Genomic DNA, 21,909 nt, shown 5'->3' with positions numbered 1-21,909 from the left:
TGGAATGATTTTGTGGTCCAATTTACCTTATATGGCTGGCAGCAGACAGATAAGAGGAAACTGAGTTATAACTAATAATAAGTAATATTAAAACTAATGACAAAACCTTTTCAGTGCTACAACAAAGAGGCAGCCTTGGAAAAAAAAAAAAATGTTCTATGAAAAAGAAATTTACTTGTCACAGGAATTATTGTTGCTCCAGACTGAACTTTATATCTCTCTGTTATATTCAAGACAAGGGAATCATCTGGGTTGGTGTCAAAGAGAGACAAGGAAAAAAAAGAAATATGGAATTCAGACAAATAAATAGTGAATGACAATAAATAACAGAGAGAATGGTGAAGCATGGTGATAGCATTGGCTGATAAAAACCAGAGATAGGAAGAGTTTGAGTGGCTAATGAAGCTGAAGAACAAGAGATCATTTCACAAGTGTGCTGAGAGGCTGACGCAGCACTGACCTCACAAATCTCATCCAGCCAGGCACCATGGTGCATGTGTGAGCATTTGGATGCGCGTGCGTGTATGTGTGTCTGTGCATCTGTGCAGAAAGGGACACTGTGGTGTGAGTCATCCAGCAGTGATTGAATTAGCTGAACTTTGGCTGAACACTCACAGGGAAAAGAGGGAAAGGCAGGAAAAGCTCAATGCATTACGTTACCCCAAGAACTGGTGAAAGCATCTTGGAGACAGACAGGCTGACAATGAGAGTGTTGCCCACATTTTATTAAAAAAAAAAAAAAATCACCAAGCTTCATTAAAGCTACACAGACAGCCTTACACGCGCCCTCTTTGTAATGCACTCACATACATGCAACCACATATAGACAACTCACAGAGTCACAAAGACTTACAGTAACCTAATTGGCAATTTCTTCCAAAACACATCTCATAAATGTGGAATATTGCCTCAGTACGCAGTTTTTATCTTGTGGTCTCTCCACCAGTGCACTGAGGTTATAAGCCCTCAACAGTTGCTGGGTCAGACATGAGGAGAAAAACAGAGTGGAAAGAATGCATTAAGTCTGTTTGGGACAAGAGAGAGAAGAAAATGGTGGCTTGATGTTAAAAAAGACAGACGGATAATTCCAACAAGTATCTCATATTTAACTGAGGGCTCTTGAACACACAGGGATTCAGCATATGGTGGGTGTACTGCTGGTGTAAAACCCCCAGTCATTTAGAAGTAGGTCATGCACGTGGCGAGTAGTGTTTATGTACACTAGGCTACAATTACGTGCAATCATTTACCATCTCCCCTCTTCTCTATACTGGTGTAATGTTCAGTGTGGTTTCTCGCTCACAACAAAACAATGAATTTCTGCGTGAGCATTTCTAAGATCTTGTTATGATTCGTTATTCATTATTAATCAGGGAATATTCTTCCCAAAAGAGATTCACTATTATCAGTTTTAAGACCTGCCCACACTTAGAGGAAAGCCTCTGTGTCACCATGGTTTTCAGATAACTGCCATATCCTGTTTAAAGTGGAGGCCCTTGGAGGCCTGACAAAGAAAAAACAAGGGGCCTCACATACAGACCTACATACACACGTGTATGCGTGTACACACACAAGAATGGTGGGAAACCCTGGGACGATAACAGAAACATCTGCTCCAGAAATTAGACTTATACCAGCAGTGTGAGATAGTGTGGAGGAGGTAGTGAGGCTGTCTAGTTCCAGGCAGAGACAGGAAAGGGTAACAAGATGACCTTCAGTGTCAGCAAAACTATGTATTCTGGACCACGGCCTGTGTCTGTATGTTGACACATGCAACAGGTCAGTCAAAGGATGTATTGGCATTTGAAAGCTGACATCATATTTCGTGCATGCACAACAAAACTTGTAGTTAGGTTAAAGAGCACAGCGGTTTTGAGTGGAACTTTGCGTCTTTTCTACAGAGATGGGGGTTTTCACTTGTTCAAACCACTACTCGGGTGTGCCGTGGCAACAAAACTGTCCCCCTGGATCTCTTCATCTCAGTTGTGGTTTAGAAGAAGTATGTGACTTCCCTGAAACCAGCTGAAACGGAAACTACTGACAGATGCAATATCTCTACTGATCACTACTGAAGTTGCTTTACATATATAGGGCTGTTGCCATAGCAGTGAGGAAGTACTTTGTTCCTAATGCGGTAAATATTTTACCTCAAGCATAATTTGGGTGTTAACAGTGAAAGTGTTTGTTTTAGTAGGATAAACCTGTCAGAAATAAATTAGGTGATGTATGTTATGTTATATTAAGCTAATGTTACATCTTAAGTTTAGAGAATAACTCAGCATTCTAGGAAATACACTCATTAGCTTTCTTTTCAAGAGTTTGATGAGGAGATCAATACAACCTTCATGGCCGTACAACAGTTTGCTGTTTTACAGGGGGTTATTTGCTGGACTGTTCCTTGGCTGGGGTCAGTAACTTCCTGGAGTTTCAACTGATTGCCTGGCAACTGGTCCTGGCTAAGAAAGAGTCAACACATAATCCCCTGTAACACAGTGAATTGATGTTTATTTTACACTTTGGGTTTGGTACAGATTAAACAAACAAGATAAAACAGTGGGCTTTAGATGTGCAGGAAGGAGGATTTTGTTACCTTTGAACACAGCCAGGCTAGCTGTTTCCCTTTGTTTCCAGTCTTTATGCTAAGCTAAGCTAACCAGCCACTGGCTCTGACAACAAATTAAGCGTACAGATATGAGAATAGTGTCAGTCTCCTCATCTAACTCTTGGCAAGAAGGAGAATAAGTGTATTTCAGCATATCCTAAAATGTCAAAATATTCCTTTAAGCAGTAGAGATACAGTACATGAGAAAAAGCATGGTGGTGATCACTTGTCATGATAGTTGTTGCTCTACTGTTTGATTTCTCATCACTTTTATTCTCTACAAAACTACATGCACTCACACACACACACACACTGTACACATCTGTTTCCTGCATGGTGGGAGCTCTGACTCCGGTGGTCACCGGAGGGAGTGTCCTTGCTGTCAGAGAGGACCCCTGTCATGACTCATCCTATTGTTCAGTTCAACACTCTTAGTCAGCCCCTCTTCTAAATTATGAGAAGGTCCTTAGGAATGTTTTACTTCTCTGACGCCCCCACCTCCCACATGTTTAGGTTTCAAACCAGACCCCTGGGCCATTTTGTACTCTTTTTTTGTCATTTCCAGTAAGCCTGCTCTGTAGTTGTGCAGCAACTTAGACGTTTATCCAGCAGATATTAAACCCACTGCAATGTAGCCAAGAAGGATATATGTCTACTGAATTAAGCAAGGCAAAGTAAACCACCAGAACACCATGAAACTAGGGGTAACAGTGAGCAGATTTAACAGAAGGATGGTAGATAAGCAGATCGACTGGCCCTTCATCAGTAAGCAGATTACTCTTTATCACAAAGAATGCTCAGGATATTCAGCCAGTGACAACAACAGGCAGAAGACTGATCTGTTGTAGTCAAAGTGATGAATGATCAAATGATCTGCTTGTGGGAATGCTGCAAACTTTGCCCTTGATTTGAAAGAAAAGAACTACATTTTTTGCAGGACATTATAGTCAATGGTCATTACAAACTATGGAGCCAAGAGTTAAATCCACATATAAATACATTATAAAGATGTGGCAAACATGTTAGCATACAGTTCTCGATTTACACGTTGATACAGAGCATAGCAACATAGCTTTCCTTCACTTTCCTTCTCGCTCTGTTTTGGTCTCCACCAGCTCCCGCATTGGGTTTATTTTGGTCAACAACAGCTGTAGCTGCAAACAAGGTTCCACGCTATAGAACTGAGAGGAACTGCAGCTTCACATTACACACAGATCTTATCATTTTTCATGGATAACTATATTTTATGACTATATAGTATGGGTTTTAGAAATTAATTCTTAAATAGTTATTACAGCTATAAGCCACAATACAGAAATTGTAATGCAGTACCCCTAAAATATCACAGAATTGGTCAGTTAATATATTTTGAGGCTCAGTACTTTTAGTTCTCTCTAAAGACACTAAAACGTATGAAAAAAAAACTATTTATCACAGATTATAATAGTTTCCAGTCAAACAAAATTTGAATAACTACTGTTCAGTTGAGTGTGTTTGTGGGTGCACGCACGTTCCATCCACGCCCCGCCCCGCCCTGAGCTCAAGGAGTCCCTACTCATGTACTTCACTGAGCAGATGAAGAAAGAGGAGGAAGGAGGAGCCCTTCGCCTACGTCACTCCATCCCTCCCACCCAGCTTAAATTTACATTTTCTATGGGTCCTGACTGAGAGTGTGTGTGTGTGTGTGTGTGTATGCGTGCCGGAGCTATTGAACAGTTTCCAAAAGCAAGAGAGTCGCGCGGACACACCTCAACCCCCAAGAAGAGACGCTCTGATGCGGCCGGAGCCACTTTGTCATTTAAAAATTTAAACAACTCGAGTTGGAGAAGTCGCGTCGGGGTCGACTTTGAGGTAGGTGTGTATGTCTGTGTGTGTGTGTGTCTCGTGCCTTTTTCGTGAGGTTGTTTCACGAGCGCACTAACAAAAGCAGCGCGTTTCAACTGTCTTGTCTGCCCCCGACTCCCCTCTCTCCCGTCGGCAGGGTTTTAAAAAAAAATAATAATAATAAAAATCTGGCAAGTAACGAGGAAAAGAAAGACCGAGGAGAGAGAGAGAATGAGATTGCAAAACACAAACTCTTGTTTCATTGTCTCCTTTTGTTGTAGCACATGACTGTAGTCGACGGGACAGTGAGCAACAAACACGTTGAGGTTGCTGTACGGAATGCAGAGGCGACAGTTACATTTACTTTGGAGCAGACTGATGCATTTACGGGCAGTTTACACTTAGTGAGAAGAATAGCTGAAGAAAACACCAGCGTTTATTGTTCCTAGTGTGCCTGTGGTTTAAAGAGAAGATGTTATGGGGACTTAACCTATAATGCTCACATATGACATCCCGCATGGCAATGTATAGTCTTCTAACATAGTCACACTTATTTTTAATCTCTGATAAATTTACACACTTGTCTCAATGGGCTGTACAATCTGCACAACACAAGACTTGCTGTTTTTTCCTTATTTGTCACCACAGCCTGCAAGTAATAATGTAATCTTTACCCTTGAAATGAGGCCTATTTGTGAGACTAACAACACAAGAGGAGACCATATGTTATGGATGAGCTGTATCTGACTACATCTTTTGTGAGAATAAGGCTGTGTGTGTAATACCACAGCAATGACTAAAAGCCCTGTGTGTCAAAGCACATGGCTCCAGTCAAAGCTGACACACTGGCCTGTGCTGTCATCAAGCACACATGCCAAACTGTCATGTGAAGAGGTGTGTGTGTGTTTGTGTTTGAAAGTGGTCTTTTTGTGATGTTGCAACAGGTCTGACAGTCTCCCCAACTTTGTGGCGATTCTTTTTCAGAGAGGCTTATAGTCTCTGTCAAACTTTAACAAGACGTTGAACAAACAGGGTTGAACCCAGCTCTGGCCATAAGGTTGGTTGAGTGTGTGTGTGTGTGTGTGTGTTTGTTGGGTGGAGGCGAAATTGCAGCCTGGCAAGTACAGCCGAGCAGCTTGAACATGTGAAGTAGTTTTGGGTTATCAGGTGTGTTCGAGTGAGAGAAGTGACAAAAACAGGTGGCGTGAATGGGTATGTTATACAGACTAGGTGCAGAGCTTTCAAGAGTGTGTGTACGCAGGGAGGGGAAAGTTTCTCGCACATGTGTTAGTCATTTGGAGGGGAGTTTGCTAAACGATTTACATCTGTTTTCTGATCTTTGAACCCCCTCCTTCCCTTCTCTCTCTCCTGTTTCTCTTACTCTGTCTCTCTTGCTGTCTTCTGTTTCCCGTAAGGGCTGATGCTGTCACTGTGTGTGTGTGTGTGTGTGTGTGTCTGTGTGTGTCTGTGTGTGGTGGGTGCTACAACTGGAATGCTCTCTGCTCCATTATTATTGCACTCAAAGGAATTTAAATATGTGAATGAAATGTCTGAGTTTCCATTCTATAGCGGTGTGTGTCCATTAGTGGTTCTGGGGCATTTCTCAGATGTATCATTATAGAATCCGAGTCCATGTCAAGGACTCAACCTGACCTCAAGAAAAGCAAGGTATTTGGGTCAGGAATGGGTGTGTGTCCGGGAGGGGGTACAACTTGGAACCACATGTGTGTTGAGTATTATCTACAGTCCTGCTGGTCTGTCTGTGGGCACAAAATCTTCATTACTCAGCACAATCCACTGATCCTTAAAACCCGCACGACACAAGACACAGTGTTAACTCTGTGTGTGTTTCATGATCAGGCTCTGTCACTAGTTCTTCACAAATGTTTCGTTCACTCGTGGTGAAAGACTACCTTGTAGTTTTTAAGTTCTTCCCCTGTAATGAGCTGTGTAAATAAAGAGTAAGGTTTCAGAGGTTCTCTGCGCTGAGAGCCGAGTCCTCAAGGTTTTAGCAAACACGTCTCTGCTCTGTCCAGTTCCAGCCTGCTGTTGTCTTAACACAAACAAGCGATACAAACCATATTAAAACTATGTAAAATTGGCTTAGGAATGATATCAGGAAGCATCTAATCAAAGAATATGTAAACAAAACCCAGGGTTTCTCCCAGAGTTTTATTGTGGAGGTGGACTACCTCGTCTGAAACAAAGATCACGTCTGCTCAATTTTCAGGGTAAAACCTGATAAAGCCTTAATAAGTTAGAAGGTTATACAGCAAAGTCTGACATATTTCTTCTTTTTTATTTCGCCTGAAACTACATTAGTTTACAGTTGAAAAAAACACCTCCTCCCTTTGTGTAATTATGCTAAATATCACATATTTTTGCTACACCTCCACTCTCATAATAAGTATTTAATATGCTTTTATGAAATGCAACAATAACCTTAAGGGAAAAAGAGCAAATCTGTGCTTTTGTTTTCTTAAAAAAAAAAAAACAATGTTTTGCGCAGCTGCTTTGTCTTTATGATCTGTTTTGCCAGTTTTTCACAGATAATGTATGTGTTACTGCCCCTCTCCACGCACATTGAATGAAATGTTATGATGCAATGCAAACACAAGTGATGCAATCACAGAATCCATCAACGGCACAAAGGGTTTGTTTACACTGTGCTGTGGTTGTGTTACCATGGTTTTAGATTATGATGTCATGATTCGGGTATTGAGTTTCCTGATATGCTGTGAGGATGGATGGGTGGATGGGTTTGTGTGGTGGTGGGGGTAAATTTCTATGAAAGTCAGACATGCAGAGGCTTGTCTTGCTTTTGTTTGAGAAGCCTCAGGACCTGATGTTGATTTACTCATGAAAGACAAGAAAGATAAGATATATGCATACCAAAGCCTAAAACGCACACACGCGCACACACACACACACACACACACACACCTACAGGGCTTCTCAAAGAATCTCATTGATTTTCCTGCTGTTATGCTGGAGCTTCAATCACAATAAAGCACCATTACTGTGCTGACCACTTTGTGTAGTCTTGGAGAATGGATGACACACACACACACACACACACACACACATGCATGCATGCACCCAGACTCGAAATGCCTTCCTCCTTGCATCTTGTTAGGTTGAAGTATAGAGAGATTGGGAACTGCATGAATTGGATTAAGCGCTTTGTAAGTTGGTATCAAGATACATGGTCTTGTCTTATTACAAACACAAACAGGAACACACACCCACGGAGGAACAGAGCCACTTGTTTCTGTCACAGCCTGAAGCCAACGGGGCTTTCAGAATGTATACCCATACTGGCTTTGGAAAGTTTCATCAGACAATGAAACCACATGATTGCCTACTGTCCCCAACTAAAAATATGCATGTACATAGTGTATATTTTGCGTCATACAGAGCATAAAGCATGGAATCTGAGTGAACAAAGACTCTTCATTTGGCCTGTCTTCAGACACCTGGTTACCTCATTATCCATGTGTGTGCGTGTGCACGTTCAGCTTACACCCCTAACTGTATATTGTCTAGTTGCCCAAGGTAACTGTTGTTATTGGGGTTTTCTCTACCAGCATGTAAACAAAGGAGAACCTCCCAAATCCTCCCCGGTGTTGCCCCCCCCAGCCAATGAGATTTGAGCTCCCAGCTGGGCTCAGCCAGTAGATGGAGAGGAGGGGCGTGACTCTGCTCCATAAGGGGGAAAACGGCAGTAAAGCACAAAGCTTTGCATCTGGAACTGGAACAGACAGCAGAGCCATAACAAAGACTCTTCCTTTATGACTGAACAGCACTTGACACTGCTGAGCCAGACGAAACGGCTGTGGCTTTTTTTTTTTTTTTTTTTAAACTATGTGGCTTTTACACCACCAAAGAGAAAGATATTGGATTGGAACAGCATTTAAGAGGGTGGTGTGTGTGTGAGGAATGTGCAGTATATGAGCACATGTTTACATTTGACTGAAGAGGAGCCTCATTAAACGTACATGTGCTCTGTATATAATTTGTCCTCTTAGGGTATGTCTGTAGCTAAACAGTCTGGATTCTGTGCATGTGTTGTTCATCTGTCTCACTCCACCTGTTCTCATCAGGTCTATACATATACATACAAGACCATGTGTCAGTGTCAGCTGTGAGAGAGTATAGACCAGCCTTTTGTATTTGACTGACAGGTGTGACCCCAAACTGTACCCCCTCACCAATTATTCAGTGACATGTGTTCAGAATTTAGTTTGAGTAAGCACTTTGATTTTAACCTTTTAAAGAAAAGTGTACATAGCTGGCATCCAAATGTTTCTGTCACTCAAAGGTGTCAGTTAATGTCTGGCTGTGTGTGTCTGTGTGTCCATGTGCCCCCTTCATGTATATTGCTGTTGTGTGCCCAAAGCAATAATCACTTTGCAGGTTCATCACATTCCCTCAGCGTGACTCAAAGTGGTGTCTGTGCCTTTTCAATCCATCCCATTCATCCTGTAATCTGCCTCGCCCCGGGGCTCACAACGTGCGGCAGCAGATCTTCACACAAGCAATTCGGTGCTGAACACAAACTGTCAAACCAGGCATGTTTCAGCTGAATAGCAGAGATCACAGACAAAACGTGATCAATTTGTTCTCATGTGAGCAAACATCCTTTCAATAAAAGGCGTCGGTCACTCTTTAATCTAACAGTCATGTCGAGGCACGTCAGCCGGCAGATCTGGATACTCATACTGCAATCAACTCCTAAAAGCTGGATGTGGAAGCGGTCAGCCTCGCATTATAATCAGACAAGACCAAATGCAGCCATAGTGGTTATCCAACAGATGCGAGACAGGGAGAGGGATGGGAAGTAATGCAGAAGCAGATTTTAGGAACTATACAGCCACAAGAGATGCTTGGTTTCAAGCCAAGCTCAGACCCCAAAATCACATTGACGTTGTACATGTAATCGTTACCAAAGTGATGAATGTACTGGGCTTTTTTTTTTTTAAACTTGTTTTTCACTTAAAATAGAGAACTTACAATAAGAGCTCACTTGTGCAGAACATAGACATGCGAAGTAGAGTTGTAAAGGCTTCTCTATTTTGAAATTACAGTGTCCAGTGTACAACAAAGGCCTTTGTGTGATGGGATAGTTTGAACTTTCTTTTCTCACTTCCCCATTTAATGTTCTCACTTCTGAAGAGCACGAGTGTCAAATCAAATGCATACACTCATCATTAGAAGATGAGTTAGATGACTTAAGTCCAGGGCCAGTAGAAAAAGGAAATTGATATTACTCAGACTGCAAGTGAAGACAAGGAAAAGAGATGTTTTTTTTTTCTTTACTGTAAACACAGGGTTGCCCGAGAGACGAGAACTGTATGTAAGTTAGAGGGAGAGACTCTAATTCAGATGTGTTTTTGTATGAGCTATTAGTCCTGGCTGGCAGGCGTTGTAATGAGTTTGGGTGTTTACTTTTCATCATGACAGTCTATAGAGCCGCCTTGTGCTCCCTCAATGACATCAGGGTTTTATACACACACACACACACACACAGCATAGCTAAAGCCTAACAGCTCATGCCTCCATCACATGATGTAGTATGTGTTACATTATCCTCTCCTTGCATGGGGTGTGTGCGCGTCTGTGCTTTACGAACCCTACAAAACCCCATGATTGTAAATTCCCACACCCTCGCGTCTCCCTACTGACATCATCGTATTGTGGGAGCTGGGCGGGTGCTTTAAGAGGTCAGTACACGATGAGGCCCCCAGAATTCCCCAGCTCCTCTTCTCCTCTGCTCCAGACCCCCACTCCAAGGCAGGAAATACAAAACAGATCTCAACCCCCAAACTCCCCAGCATACTTTTTGAGGAACCATTTTCCTCTCACTCTCAGCCTATCTTTGTTTCTCTGTCAGATCGTCCCACGGTTTAGTTTTGTTGAGCCAAATGCCATGAGTGTTAGCTGTATTTGTAGTCTAAACACCACATCTTCATTCACTACTCAACCTATCATTGTCTGTACACTGGTAGTAACTGTAAATTTTGTTTTGTTCGAGTGTTTGCTCAGTCTTAACTTAATCTGTTGATAGCAATTGCAGGAGTGGAACTTTGCATTTGCATTTTGGAACATGTCTGTGCCTCTGTCCAGTTCATGCTGTTCATGTTTTGTCTCCTCTCATTGGCTGCTTCTATCTTTGGCATGCATTTGCAGGTCAGTTTTTCCTGAGGGTTGGATCATGAGTGTCATTTGTACTCAGGCACTATTTTGCTTACACATGCAAAATAATGAGAACAAGCCCTGTAGATATGCAGGCTGTGTTATTACTTCATGCTGACTTTGAATGTGTGTGGAAAGTATGCGATTCTACTGTTTGATTCTCTATTCTGGTAATGTGTGCGCATGTACGTCACTGTGCTTCCCACCGTGATTTATGCGTCTTCGTAGGGGGAGGCCCGTAAATGAGCGCGTACGTGTACAGGGTCTGTCCGGGAAATGAGCTCATCGTCACTGCTAGGCCACGAACTCTCTGCTTCTCTTTCACTTTTTCTGTCACTTTCACTCTCTCCCTCTCTCACACACACACCCTTGCTCTCCCTGCCCCCACCCCCCTCTCAGCTGTCAGTTAAAAGCCCATCTATCTGTGTGTTTTAATTAGGGCCTCCTCTATTTGTGGCTGAATGGCCGCTTCATTAACAGAGAGGCTTGGAGACGCACACCCGGATCTGTCCGGCTTAAAACGCACAGCAAGAGGTGGTGGTGGTGGGGCTGTGTATATGTGTGTGTGTGTATATGACAGAGAAAGACTGGGGTGTGGGGGTTGCTTTAGGGGTATTGATGACGTAATTTCCCCTGAGGGGTGAACCTCCCATCTGTGAGCAGAAAAGACAGGATCTGGCCAAAAAAAAAAAAAGAAAGGCAGAGTGAATGAGAGCAACTATATGGGACAAGGAGGAGATATCAGAACAAGAGAGCAGATGGTAAATTAAGTTTCTATCAGAATATGGGCAATTTATACTTTTTTGTTGACCTTCTTTTGGTGTGTTAGCTCTCCAAAGCCACAGCTAATAGCAAGAAAATATACAAAGTCTTGGATTACATAAGTATAGTTAGGCTTTAAGCTTCTTATTAACCAAAAAGAACCATCAATGAGTAAAAAGTGATTTCTCTTTCAAAAGTCAAATCCTTTTTTCATGTTAGATGTGTCTAAAACAGATGTTAAAATGCTGATCAATGTGTGTGTGTGTGACCCCTGTGCTGAATACTGTGGAAGACAAATCCTGGCTAGGGGTTGATGTCGGAGTGGGTGTGGTCATCCATGTGTTTGCAACCAATGACCAGTTGACATCCCAACCCCACCCTGTGCAGAGCTCTGGATGGTGTCCTCCGCCTTGTGCCCGTATCCTGGAGAAGGACAGGGGGTGGGGGTCAGATGGTGAAGCAGGCTACCAGCTGCTCTTGTCGCCTTCATTTTCTCTGTCTTTCGAGGCTGCAGCAGGAAGAGGGCCACTCATGACTCACGGAGGGCTAAACCGTGTCATTATTCAGCATTTAGTTCTCTAGGTTTTTCCATGTGTTTTTATACCGTCTGGCATGTGGATAACGTAAGGCTCTCCCCCTGTCTTTCTTCTTTCTTGTCCATGTCAGTAACAATCCACCTTTTTGTAATTATTTCTCTTATAGTATTCATAGTATTGCTTGTCTGCTTCTTGCACTGATAATGACCAATTTATGTACTCCTCCTCATCCCTCATCAGTACTCTTTCTGCCCATCTGTGCTCTCCTCTGTTGGGTTAGACCAGGAGGACAACTTTTCATGCAAAGATTTTTTAAATAAATGGACTTATACATTATTTATCTATATTTTTGAACCTTCAGTAAGGGATTTGTCTTTTCTTTGTTTTTGAGACAAGCTTTGAACCCAGCAATAACATATTATCACATTTTAAGTTAAAATATGTTAGCATACAGTTGCCTATTTACATGAAACGCAGACACAGGGCAACATTAGCATTGTTTTTAGTCTCTCTCTTTCCGCTAAGTATGTCTGTTTGCTGTTTGGTGCTGAGCAGGTAGTTGATGGTGGGTTTATCTGAGCTTTTTCACTAAAAACAGTTGCCTGCTGCAAAAACGCCTCTATCAGAGCAGCGAGACTGAACCAAAACAGTAAAGCTGCGGGCTGGAAAACAAAAACAATGAGAAAGAAGTAGCTATAAAGCTCCGTCAAGCTGGGTTGAACTGTGGGTGATAATTCTATGTGGCTTCATCACTGCAAGCAGCAGCTTCCATGTTACACATAGTCATTTGATCTGTTGTTGTTATAAAAAAACCCATTGATTATAGCCACTTTAATGTTGTTCTTGAGGAGTTTATTTCAGCTGTTGGAAGTGGTTCCAGTGCTGCCCATAGGAAACCTTGAGTTGTCAGTCAGAAGTTGGCATCGGCTATGATCTGCTCCTTAGTGCTGTGTCACTAAATTAAGTGTGGCAGTGAAGGCAGGTCTCCATGGCGACTTGAAGAAAATGACAGTTGAGGGGGAAATTGAGAAATGAGTCTGTATTATGAATGCAAGTCTGTGTGCGTGTTAGCTCATATAGCAGAGCTGGCCACGGTGATGCAATCAGTTGGCACAGTGCAGGCGCTCTACCCTTCCAAGATAAGCCATTCTATCAGCTCTAATGCAACCTGCCACCATGGGGTACACTTTCACACAGACACTGTTGCATGCAAACACATTTATCAAACACAATCATCAAATTACTTCCTCATTTTTAAAATAAACCGTCACATGCACATTTTCTTCTTACTTTTATACGATGAAAAGTCTGTTATATTATGGGGAAAGTGTGTGTACAGTTTCAGCTTCTACATGGATTTAACTCTCTCTGCATTACTTTTTTCATCTTTCTCTTGGTATTTTTCTTCATATGAGTGAATATTTCCTGTAGCTAGTTGGTTAAAAAATGTGACATTTCACAGATCGTGAGATCACAGTCATACACAGGTCATGAGGATGACAGGGAGAATGAAGTAAACAGAGGAAAGCTGTCTTCAGCCAACTCCCTTTTCTCTTTTCCTAGACACTCTCCTCTGACCCAGTTTTTCTCCTTTCTTTTCCATTGTTTTCATTAACTTTCTACCCATCTTATCCCTGTAATGCTTGGACATTTTGAATCCTCTAAATAGTGTGTCCTTTTTTGTAGAAATCAGGTCTCATTATCTGTCTGTGCCTGTGTGTTTGTTTGTGTGTGTGTGTGTGTGCATGCCTGTTGTCTCTGCTGTGAGGGTGTGTCTCCAAAACCAATAAACTAGCTGTTTTAATGGGATTCCTGGAACAGCAGTAAGTGTTGTCCTGAAAACGGCGTACCGATATCTGTGCCCGGAGCGATGCTTCCATAGGGCATGTTCTGGCATAGAGATATGTTGAAATAGGATGTGGTAGATACTAACACGTACAATCTACTGTATGTGTTGAAGTGGCTGATGGTGTAGTCCTGAAACCCACACAGAGGAAGACTTCTGAAGAAGAAGAGATCGTGAGACACAACCCTGCATGCTGGCCCTTATCTGACCAACAGTAGAACATGTTAACTTAGTTATCTGCACTGCTCTTTATGTGTCAGACGTTAACAGATAGTGAAACATGTTATCTTCATACCATCTAAGTGAAACTAAAAGGAACATAAACGAAAACATGCAAAAGTACCAGTGATAAGGTTGACTTTAAGCAGGGCTCCAATTTGAGGTTGCAGGTCTCTTTTGAACTCCCTATGTCACTTCCCCTCTCCCCTGGGGCACAGAGGAAGTTGGAGCAGATGTGTTAAACTAACGGACACTTTGACAACACTGCCATGTCTGTAAGTTGCTCTACCCCCTACTTCCGGCATTAACAGAAACTGCCTTTGATGTACACAGCACATGTGCGCAGCCCCTGATTACAGCCACAAGCTGTTTAGCCCACCTCTTGCCATCTCACATGCACAAACACTGTCGCCACGTCCTGGCTGTGTCACAAAATGTGCTGTGACTGGCATGTTTTTGTTTTTTAGGAATAGAGTCATGAATATTTTCCTCTCCAAACTTGACCCAAAACTCGTGTTTTGCCACAGGAGTTAGTAAAGATCATTTTTAAAAGGTTACTAATCTGAGATTAAAAGGGATTACACATTGCAACGTCTGCACATCACAACCTACTGGAAAAAGCAGTATTTTTGTTCAGCACGTTCCATTATTTCCATCAGAGGAATTTATTGTGTGGCACTTTTCCCTCTTTGTTCTGCAGCATGCAGCCACAAATCATGTTTATCCTAGGCTTCTTTGTTATGTAACTGACATGGTTTAGTTTGTGGGATGCAAGAATGTCGACCTCTAGTGGCTCCTTTAAATCATTACACCAACCATCCTTGTGTATGTTTTGATTCTGAAGGCACACTCCCCCACCTCTGCGTCTAGCACGTGCTGTGCAGTGATTCTTCGGAACAACCAAAGACTGTGATTGGCCTGTTTCAAAAACGCACCCTGTGTTTCCAGTCTGTACTTATCAGCCGCAGACAGGTAACAAGACAACGCCTTAAAATCACAGGCATGTGAGAGCATGATTGTTTATAAATCCGAGTCATTCCTCAGACTGTGGGAGAGAAAATGCATGAGACTTTATATGTAATACTAAAGTAAGCAGACTCTGCAAATGTTGTGGTGTACAATAATACCAATTTACTACTATTTTTAAATGGACGTCATCCCACCAAGAATAAACAGGACTATTTTACCAACAGGATAAAAATACCCTTAAGTTCCATAACGTGACAACTGGGAATAATTAATCACCAGTGAAGAATCTGTTTCTTAAGCAACAGGGAAAATTTGGGTATAAACTTGTCTTCGTCTAGATATGTGCATTGAAAGTGAGTGAGTGGGAGGGAGTAGGTGACGGAGGGAGCAGAGTGAGTGAGTGAGTGAGAGAGAGAGAGAGGTGTGTGTATGTGTGTGAGAGAGCGTAGCTATAAAACAGACTTTGAACTCCGTGCAGCTCAGTAGCAGACAGCTGTGCAGAACAAAGCGCCTCTCCTACGTGAGGCTCTGCAAAGCACTGATAAACAGGACAGCAGGTTTTAATAGCTTTTTTTTCCTGGAAAATAAATTCTGAATAAAAACAGCAGAGATGACGACAATGTTCAGATACCCCGTCTTTCCTCATCTGCAGGGTGAGTTACGCAAAGATTGAATTTTGAACATTTTTTTACATTATGTAAAAGTGAATAGTTTTGGTCTTGGTTCACACATATCTGCATGTACATGAATATGTGTAAGTGCATGTTAAATCAGTTTCATTACGTAAATACATCTTTTTAGTCAAATATTATTCTGTTTTGATTCTAGTTGGCTTGATCCTCAGATATATCTGTTTCATCATTTAGAAATCCATGATTATTTGTTCTTTAAAAATAGAGTGTGTGAGCCATCAGTTCAGATGCAAGTAGGATTTTCATTGAGCAAAGCAGTCTGGAAAAGAGTGGCACTTAACTGCCATAAAAGTTACTGACCGTGGTGTTACTGCATGCATTCTGCGATTGACATGTTTTATAATGATACACAAATACATTGATTACATTTGCGTACAAGGAAAATATAGTATTTACAGCTGCTGTAATACAAATATTTCTAGCTAATAAAATGTAAAATTATTTTGAAATTTCATTTCACTTTTTTCCATTAACCTACTGAGTAAAATGGCCATCTTTGGGTTAGTTGCTGTATGTATTAGTAGCCTCTTAAATATTTATGTTTCTGAAAGATCTTAAAGTGTGGCTCTGTGCTGTTGTGATTCATCTTTTTATCATTTTGCATATGGCTTTTATATCATCTGACGGGAGGATGAAATGTTCCTACTCACTCAGTGTGGAACAATTATGTAATTCCACTGCTGAGTCTCTCCATCACTATAGAGACCATTCAAAAACTCTGAACTTATGCCAGAGAATTGGGGAGATGCTCATATGAGGGTTTGAAAGGAGCACAATTTCGGAGAAATAATAGTTCCCAGAAGAATGTCTGGCTTTGTAACACAGGCAGATTTCTGTCTCCACATAGCAGCATCCGAACTCATCTCATAGCAGTGCTTAAATGAACGTCCTTTTCCTTTGTTTCTCTGTCGTTTCAGATCCGTGTGACCCTGGTCTGTCGCTGTCACCGGGGAGGAGTGTCATGGCGGAGCCGGACTATCTGGAGGGAGACTGCGATGAGCTCATCAAACCCAAGAAGTTGATCAACCCGGTCAAGAACTCCCGTAACCACCAGGACCTGCACCGAGAGCTGCTCATGAACCAGAAGAGGTCAGGAGACAGGAAAACACACTCTCACACATCTTTTGTTGTCTCTTTTTTAATGTCTTTACTTTTTATCTGTCTACTGATAGACACACCTGATAATTAACAGCTTTAAGAGAGAGATTCTCATTTTAGAGTTAGCGACCCACAGTTATATTAAGGTTTATGGCACATAAACAAAGGCAGAGCAGTTTTTTTTAACAATGATGGCTGAATTCCAAACCTGTGGCTGGGACAATAATAAAGCAGATAGCAACTTTTTCCACATGCAGCAAAGGATTGGAAAGATAATGTTTTATTCATTTATTGAGCGGTAAAACTCTGTCACTCATCATCTCCTTGTTTGTTTATGGCAACAGCACCAATTGTGCCCCTAAAAAAAAAAACAGTACAGTGTTCAGATCCAGGCTAATTTAGTTTAATCTCCACTAATGGAGGATGAGTTAACACAGTAACCTTGCTTCTTTCTTTTAATTGGTTTGAATGTATCCATGCAGACTGTGCTGATGCTCCTGCAGTGTGTTACTGTCGTGGACTTCACTGGTCCCTCCAGCCTCCAGCAGCAGTGGTATTATGTAAAGCTTAGGATATAAAACTTTCATAGAAGCCATTAATATAAAACCTCAAGTGCATTAGTGTGTCAAAAATTGGTTACGTAAAGGTTATACTGTACAGGATGAGCCTGGACTGGCTGTGTACATTTATGCCAGATCATACTACAGAGAATTTCATGCAGCCTTAAGTCTACTCTAGTTAGCGAGTGTCTACGTGCGAAAATTAACATGCACACCCGGGCCTGTGATCGCCCTTTTGACACCAAATATTTGTATTTTCTCTCACCATACAGTGGCAGCAGCTTTGTGCCTGATCTATAAATAGCTACATAAACACACATGCTGATGACAGCTGTTACATCACAGCAGCAATGCTCTGTCTTAAACAGGTCAAAGAGTGAGGTGCTTTAATAGTGATGCAGGCAGGACATAAATGATTTTTTTTTGGGGGGGGGGTTGGCTAACAATATCAAAATATCCCATCCCAAATACTGCTGAATATTGTTTACTGGTCATCTAGAGGAAGAATGTCCAGTCGAAGTCTGACAGATAAATCTAGTGGGCTTTTACAGGGATGAAGCTGTTTTGATTGGGCTTTCATATTGTGAACTGAGAGTATGGAAAGCCTGCCTGCATGGTGGATTAGTCACAGTGATGAGAGTGGGGAGGGGTGGGGGGAGGTGGACAGACGCATGGATGGATGGATGGCTGTATGGAGAAGAAAAAAAATGTGTTATGTAATCAAGATTACAAAACAGTCTCTAGCCGTAGGCCTTTTTCTGCCTTTGCTCACTTAGCTGTAGTGACCCTTCCTACACACACACACACACACACACACACACACACACACACGCAGAGGAATTTCAGCAATTCAGCCAGCAAAACTGGTAAAGCATTTGAGCAGATGGGGGTATCGATGTGTGGGATTTGAACACACATTCCTCCCCGTCTGCTAGAGGGCGTCTGCAGTCATGGGAGGGGTCGTGAACAGGAGGGTCAGTGATTATGTAAACTGTTGCCCACAGTGAAAGGAGAGCAGAGTAAGCATCTTTATAGCCTGTCTTATTGCTTTCAGTGACCTTGACCCCCACCCCCACACTAGGTGCTTGAAAACAACCTGACCCGATCACATCTTTTACCCTCTGCTCCACTTCTGCTTCGCTAAGTGCTTTCACAAGACCCTCACTTTCAGGAGAAACAGGGTATTTAACTGCAGCAGTGACTTTAGATAACACAGTGCCTTGTTGTAAATTAACTCCCACTCCTTCTTGGAACATCGTGAGCTCGGTTATGTAATCTTCAGGACTTAATAATGCATTTAATTAAGGCATTGTTGTTGCTGAACTGCAGGCAGGTAGGCACGCAGTGTTTTCTTTGAAGAACAGACGTAGCCTTTTAAGCTTTCATGGTGAAAAGGAAAATCTGTAACCACGAGGAGAGTTAAGTAACCTGGATAATCTGGTTTTGAAATTGAATTAATAAACGGCCTTGAGATTGAATTTTTGACCAAGGATAGCCTCAGTCCTTTTTCTCCTCTTAACATTTTTTTTTCTTGCGTGGAACCTGTTGTTTGTACCCCCTAGTCGTTTGCAGGCTTTGCTGTTTATTGGTTTTTGCCCTTTCTAGCTGCCTCCAACCCATCTCTGTTCCCCTCTGTCTTTAGTACTTCTACTCCCAAGACTCATCCTCAGCCCCCACCCTTCTCTCTGGTAATTTTGGAGGAGTTTGGAGCATTACATAACATTTGGTATTTTTTGCTCCTCTTTGCAAGACACGCTCACACTTTACTAAGATGTCCCTGTCCTCTTTTTGATTTTTGCAACACAAACCCAGGCGGTTGTGTAACAATCCCTCTGGCTCCCAATGACTTCTCAACCCGAGAAAGCTTTCATACAAGGAAAAGTATTTGGAAATTGTTTCTGGATTTTTTTGGGGACTGATGTTTTGGGGTTGTTTTTCCATTCTTAGAAAAAGAAAAGAAAAGGAACAGAGTCCCACGATTTCAAATCATTTTTCCAAAGTCGGATCCAGTGCTGGCAGCCATCACGTATGCAGATTGGTAAAAAAAAAAAGTAGAGCAATCTGTGATTGGCTCAAAATCAAGACTTTCCTGAAACATGACTGACATGATTAATCCAGAACATCTAATACAGATCTGCATGTCAAAGTAGAATGAGGTCATGGTCATCATCTGTTACGCATGAATTTGAATGCCACTCTCCCTCTGAGTTGGGAGTCTGCAGTGTGATTAGCACGTGGTGCCGGAGGTTGTTCATTAAGCTTAATTTTGGTAACATGCTGTGTCCCTGATTGATTCTGCGCAGGGGTCTGGCTCCTCAGAACAAACCTGAGCTCCAGAAGGTTCTGGAGAAAAGAAAGAGGGAGCAAGTTCTTAAGGCACAGAAGGAGGAACAGGAGGCCCACAAGAAGAGGAGTGACCTGGAGATCGAGCTCATGAAAAGACAACAGAAACTAGAGCAGGTAAATGATTGAAAGAAGGGAAATAAAACTGTTGCCTCAACACTTAGTGAATCTGAGTACAAGAGAAAACAAGAAAACAAAGTTAATGAATTTGTGTATTTCTGCAGCTGGAGCTGGAGCAACAGAAAATTGAGGAGGAACAAGAGAACACCCCCGAGTTTGTGAAGATGAAAGGCAACCTGCGCAGGACCAAGCAGGAGACTGACGGGGAGGAACGAACCACCTAAAAACCAGCAGGGGTGTCTGGGTCGGGCTGATTGTGTGCGTGTTTGTGAGCACAGAGACGTCAGGAGTGTGTGTACAAAAAAAAAGCGAGTGTTGTCAGAGGAGCACGGCAGTGGCCCCTCGACTGCGGTCCGAGAACTTTCCTGGCTTCCCCAACCTAGCTGTTCCTCCCTGCAGTGTAGGAGAGAGAGACTTTACAGACTAAAGACCGCCCCCTCCTCCTCCTCCTCCCACTCTGCCTGCCTGCCTGCCACGGACCGCCAGTACTCACCTCTGCTCCTCACACCCACCCAGCAGCACACAGCACCCCCTCTCCCCCGCAGAAGGGACCTAACACAGACATGTTACATGTTACACGCTTTTCAGCGAAGGAAAGTGAGCTTCCAATGAGCTCTGATGGAGAAACAAAGCAACCAAACACACACACACACACACACACACACACACACACACACACACAGACACAGGAGTTTTTCATCCCCCCGTTTTCACTTGTCTCTCTACAGCAAGCTGTCGTTTCTCTTTACTGTTATCGATGTTGTTATCGTTGTTGGTTGTTTTTTGTTTTTGTTTTTTCTTCATTCTCATCTTCAGAATCAAATAAGGAAGTGGACACTGGATGGACTCTTGAAGCTGTGTAATGTAAAAGCCAAACAAATGTGCTTTTGTTATTTATGTTTGTAGCTTTTAGCCCAGGTATAGGGGAGGACACTTTTAATGGTTCTGTATTTTAGTTTGTTTTACAGTATAGTTTATGAAGCCAGAACAGGACGAAGGGAGTGTATGGTTGTGTGAAACACTCACATTTGCTTTATTTTATTTTATTTTTTTTTTTATTTTAAACATGCCATTTCCTCAGCTAATGCAATTTTGAGCAATAGTAAAACTCCCAGGCATGAGAGTGACATTTTCTTTATATATTCTGTTGTTTTGTATGAATAAAAGTGTTACTTAATAAATAATTTAAGTTTTTTTCAGGCTGGTCAATAAGAATAAGCCTCAAGCCCTGTCTGATTGGTCCTTGTGTGTTTTTACCATAAAAGGATTTGGTAGAGACCAGAAGAAACTGAACACTTGTAGGCCACCTGCCATCTTGTGATATCTGCATGGCTCCTGAAACAACTCTGATAAGTGTCCTGGAACTTTATCACTTCAGTATTTTATCTTTATTTACAGTGGAGCTATAGATGTGCAGACAGGTCATTTAAATCAGTAAATCTGAACTAAAGTGGATGCTAACTGCAAAACTATTCAACTAGCATGTGTGCCCAGCACCACACACAAATCCCACAATGGTTACACAACTGTGATTACTTTGGATGATAACGTGCACATTTCGTGGTTATTTAAAAATCACATAAAGTAATGTTATGGGTCTGAAATTCTAGTTTATGGGTCGCTAAGAGGCAACAGCTATTATTATCATGGGAAGAGGCAGATTTACAACAACATAACTCTGTGTTCCTCGCAAGAATCTTCTTCCAAATAAACATAATTTTAACACGTTCCATTTCTTTTTCTTTATTTGGTGTGCTGCTGGACTCTGGATTTGTTATCCGATGAATTGCAGGCTTTATTTTCCAAATGGAACGTAATGCAAAAATAACAGCAGAGCAGTGGGCCTATCAAGCAGTCATTAGTTTGATAAGCCCAGTTTATTTAGTCTGGAGCTGGATGTTGATTTTGTTCACAGACCGCAACAGTCAGATGTCTAGATGCAGGGCAGTGTGTGGAACATAAACAATGATGGATTTACAGATCTGGAAAATAACATATCAGAGATTGTAATGCATTTGGCTTAACCTAGAATCCAGCACAATATTTAACGATATATAACTATTAATAGTATTTGGGCTTTATGGTGGGTGAAGATGATTTTTAATAGGAAAACTAAGCTATTTAGTTACACTAATAATATCAG

The 21,909-nt window shown here is 42.0% G+C and overlaps 1 protein-coding gene across 3 annotated transcripts; it reads left to right on the top strand.

Moving 5' to 3' along the window:
* Positions 1-4,256: 4,256 nt before the first annotated feature.
* On the top strand, positions 4,257-21,496 carry fam107b (family with sequence similarity 107 member B). 3 transcript variants are annotated; one of them, XM_018663928.2, is made up of 4 exons: positions 4,257-4,457; positions 16,563-16,734; positions 19,607-19,763; positions 19,871-21,496. In XM_018663928.2, the coding sequence occupies exons 1-4, from the start codon at positions 4,295-4,297 to the stop codon at positions 19,988-19,990; spliced, it is 612 nt and encodes a 203-aa protein (XP_018519444.1). In that variant the 5' UTR covers positions 4,257-4,294; the 3' UTR covers positions 19,991-21,496. The 3 variants fall into 3 exon arrangements, with proteins under 3 accessions (XP_018519444.1, XP_018519446.1, XP_018519445.1); XM_018663930.2 differs by having other exon boundaries at positions 4,304-4,453; XM_018663929.2 differs by lacking the exon at positions 4,257-4,457 and adding an exon at positions 15,425-15,606.
* The last annotated feature ends 413 nt before the right edge of the window (positions 21,497-21,909 follow it).

Source organism: Lates calcarifer, linkage group LG10 (assembly GCF_001640805.2).
Source record: "Lates calcarifer isolate ASB-BC8 linkage group LG10, TLL_Latcal_v3, whole genome shotgun sequence".
In the NCBI taxonomy this organism is placed as follows: domain Eukaryota; kingdom Metazoa; phylum Chordata; class Actinopteri; family Centropomidae; genus Lates; species Lates calcarifer.
This window is presented reverse-complemented; position numbering and strand designations above follow the sequence as displayed.

Coding starts and splice junctions, on each gene's coding strand:
- fam107b (XM_018663928.2), top strand. CDS start 4,295: ATGCGTGCCGGAGCTATTGAACAGTTTCCAAAAGCAAGAGAGTCGCGC. Junction 4,458..16,562: donor CGGGGTCGACTTTGAGGTAG/GTGTGTATGTCT, acceptor CTGTCGTTTCAG/ATCCGTGTGACCCTGGTCTG. Junction 16,735..19,606: donor CTGCTCATGAACCAGAAGAG/GTCAGGAGACAG, acceptor GATTCTGCGCAG/GGGTCTGGCTCCTCAGAACA.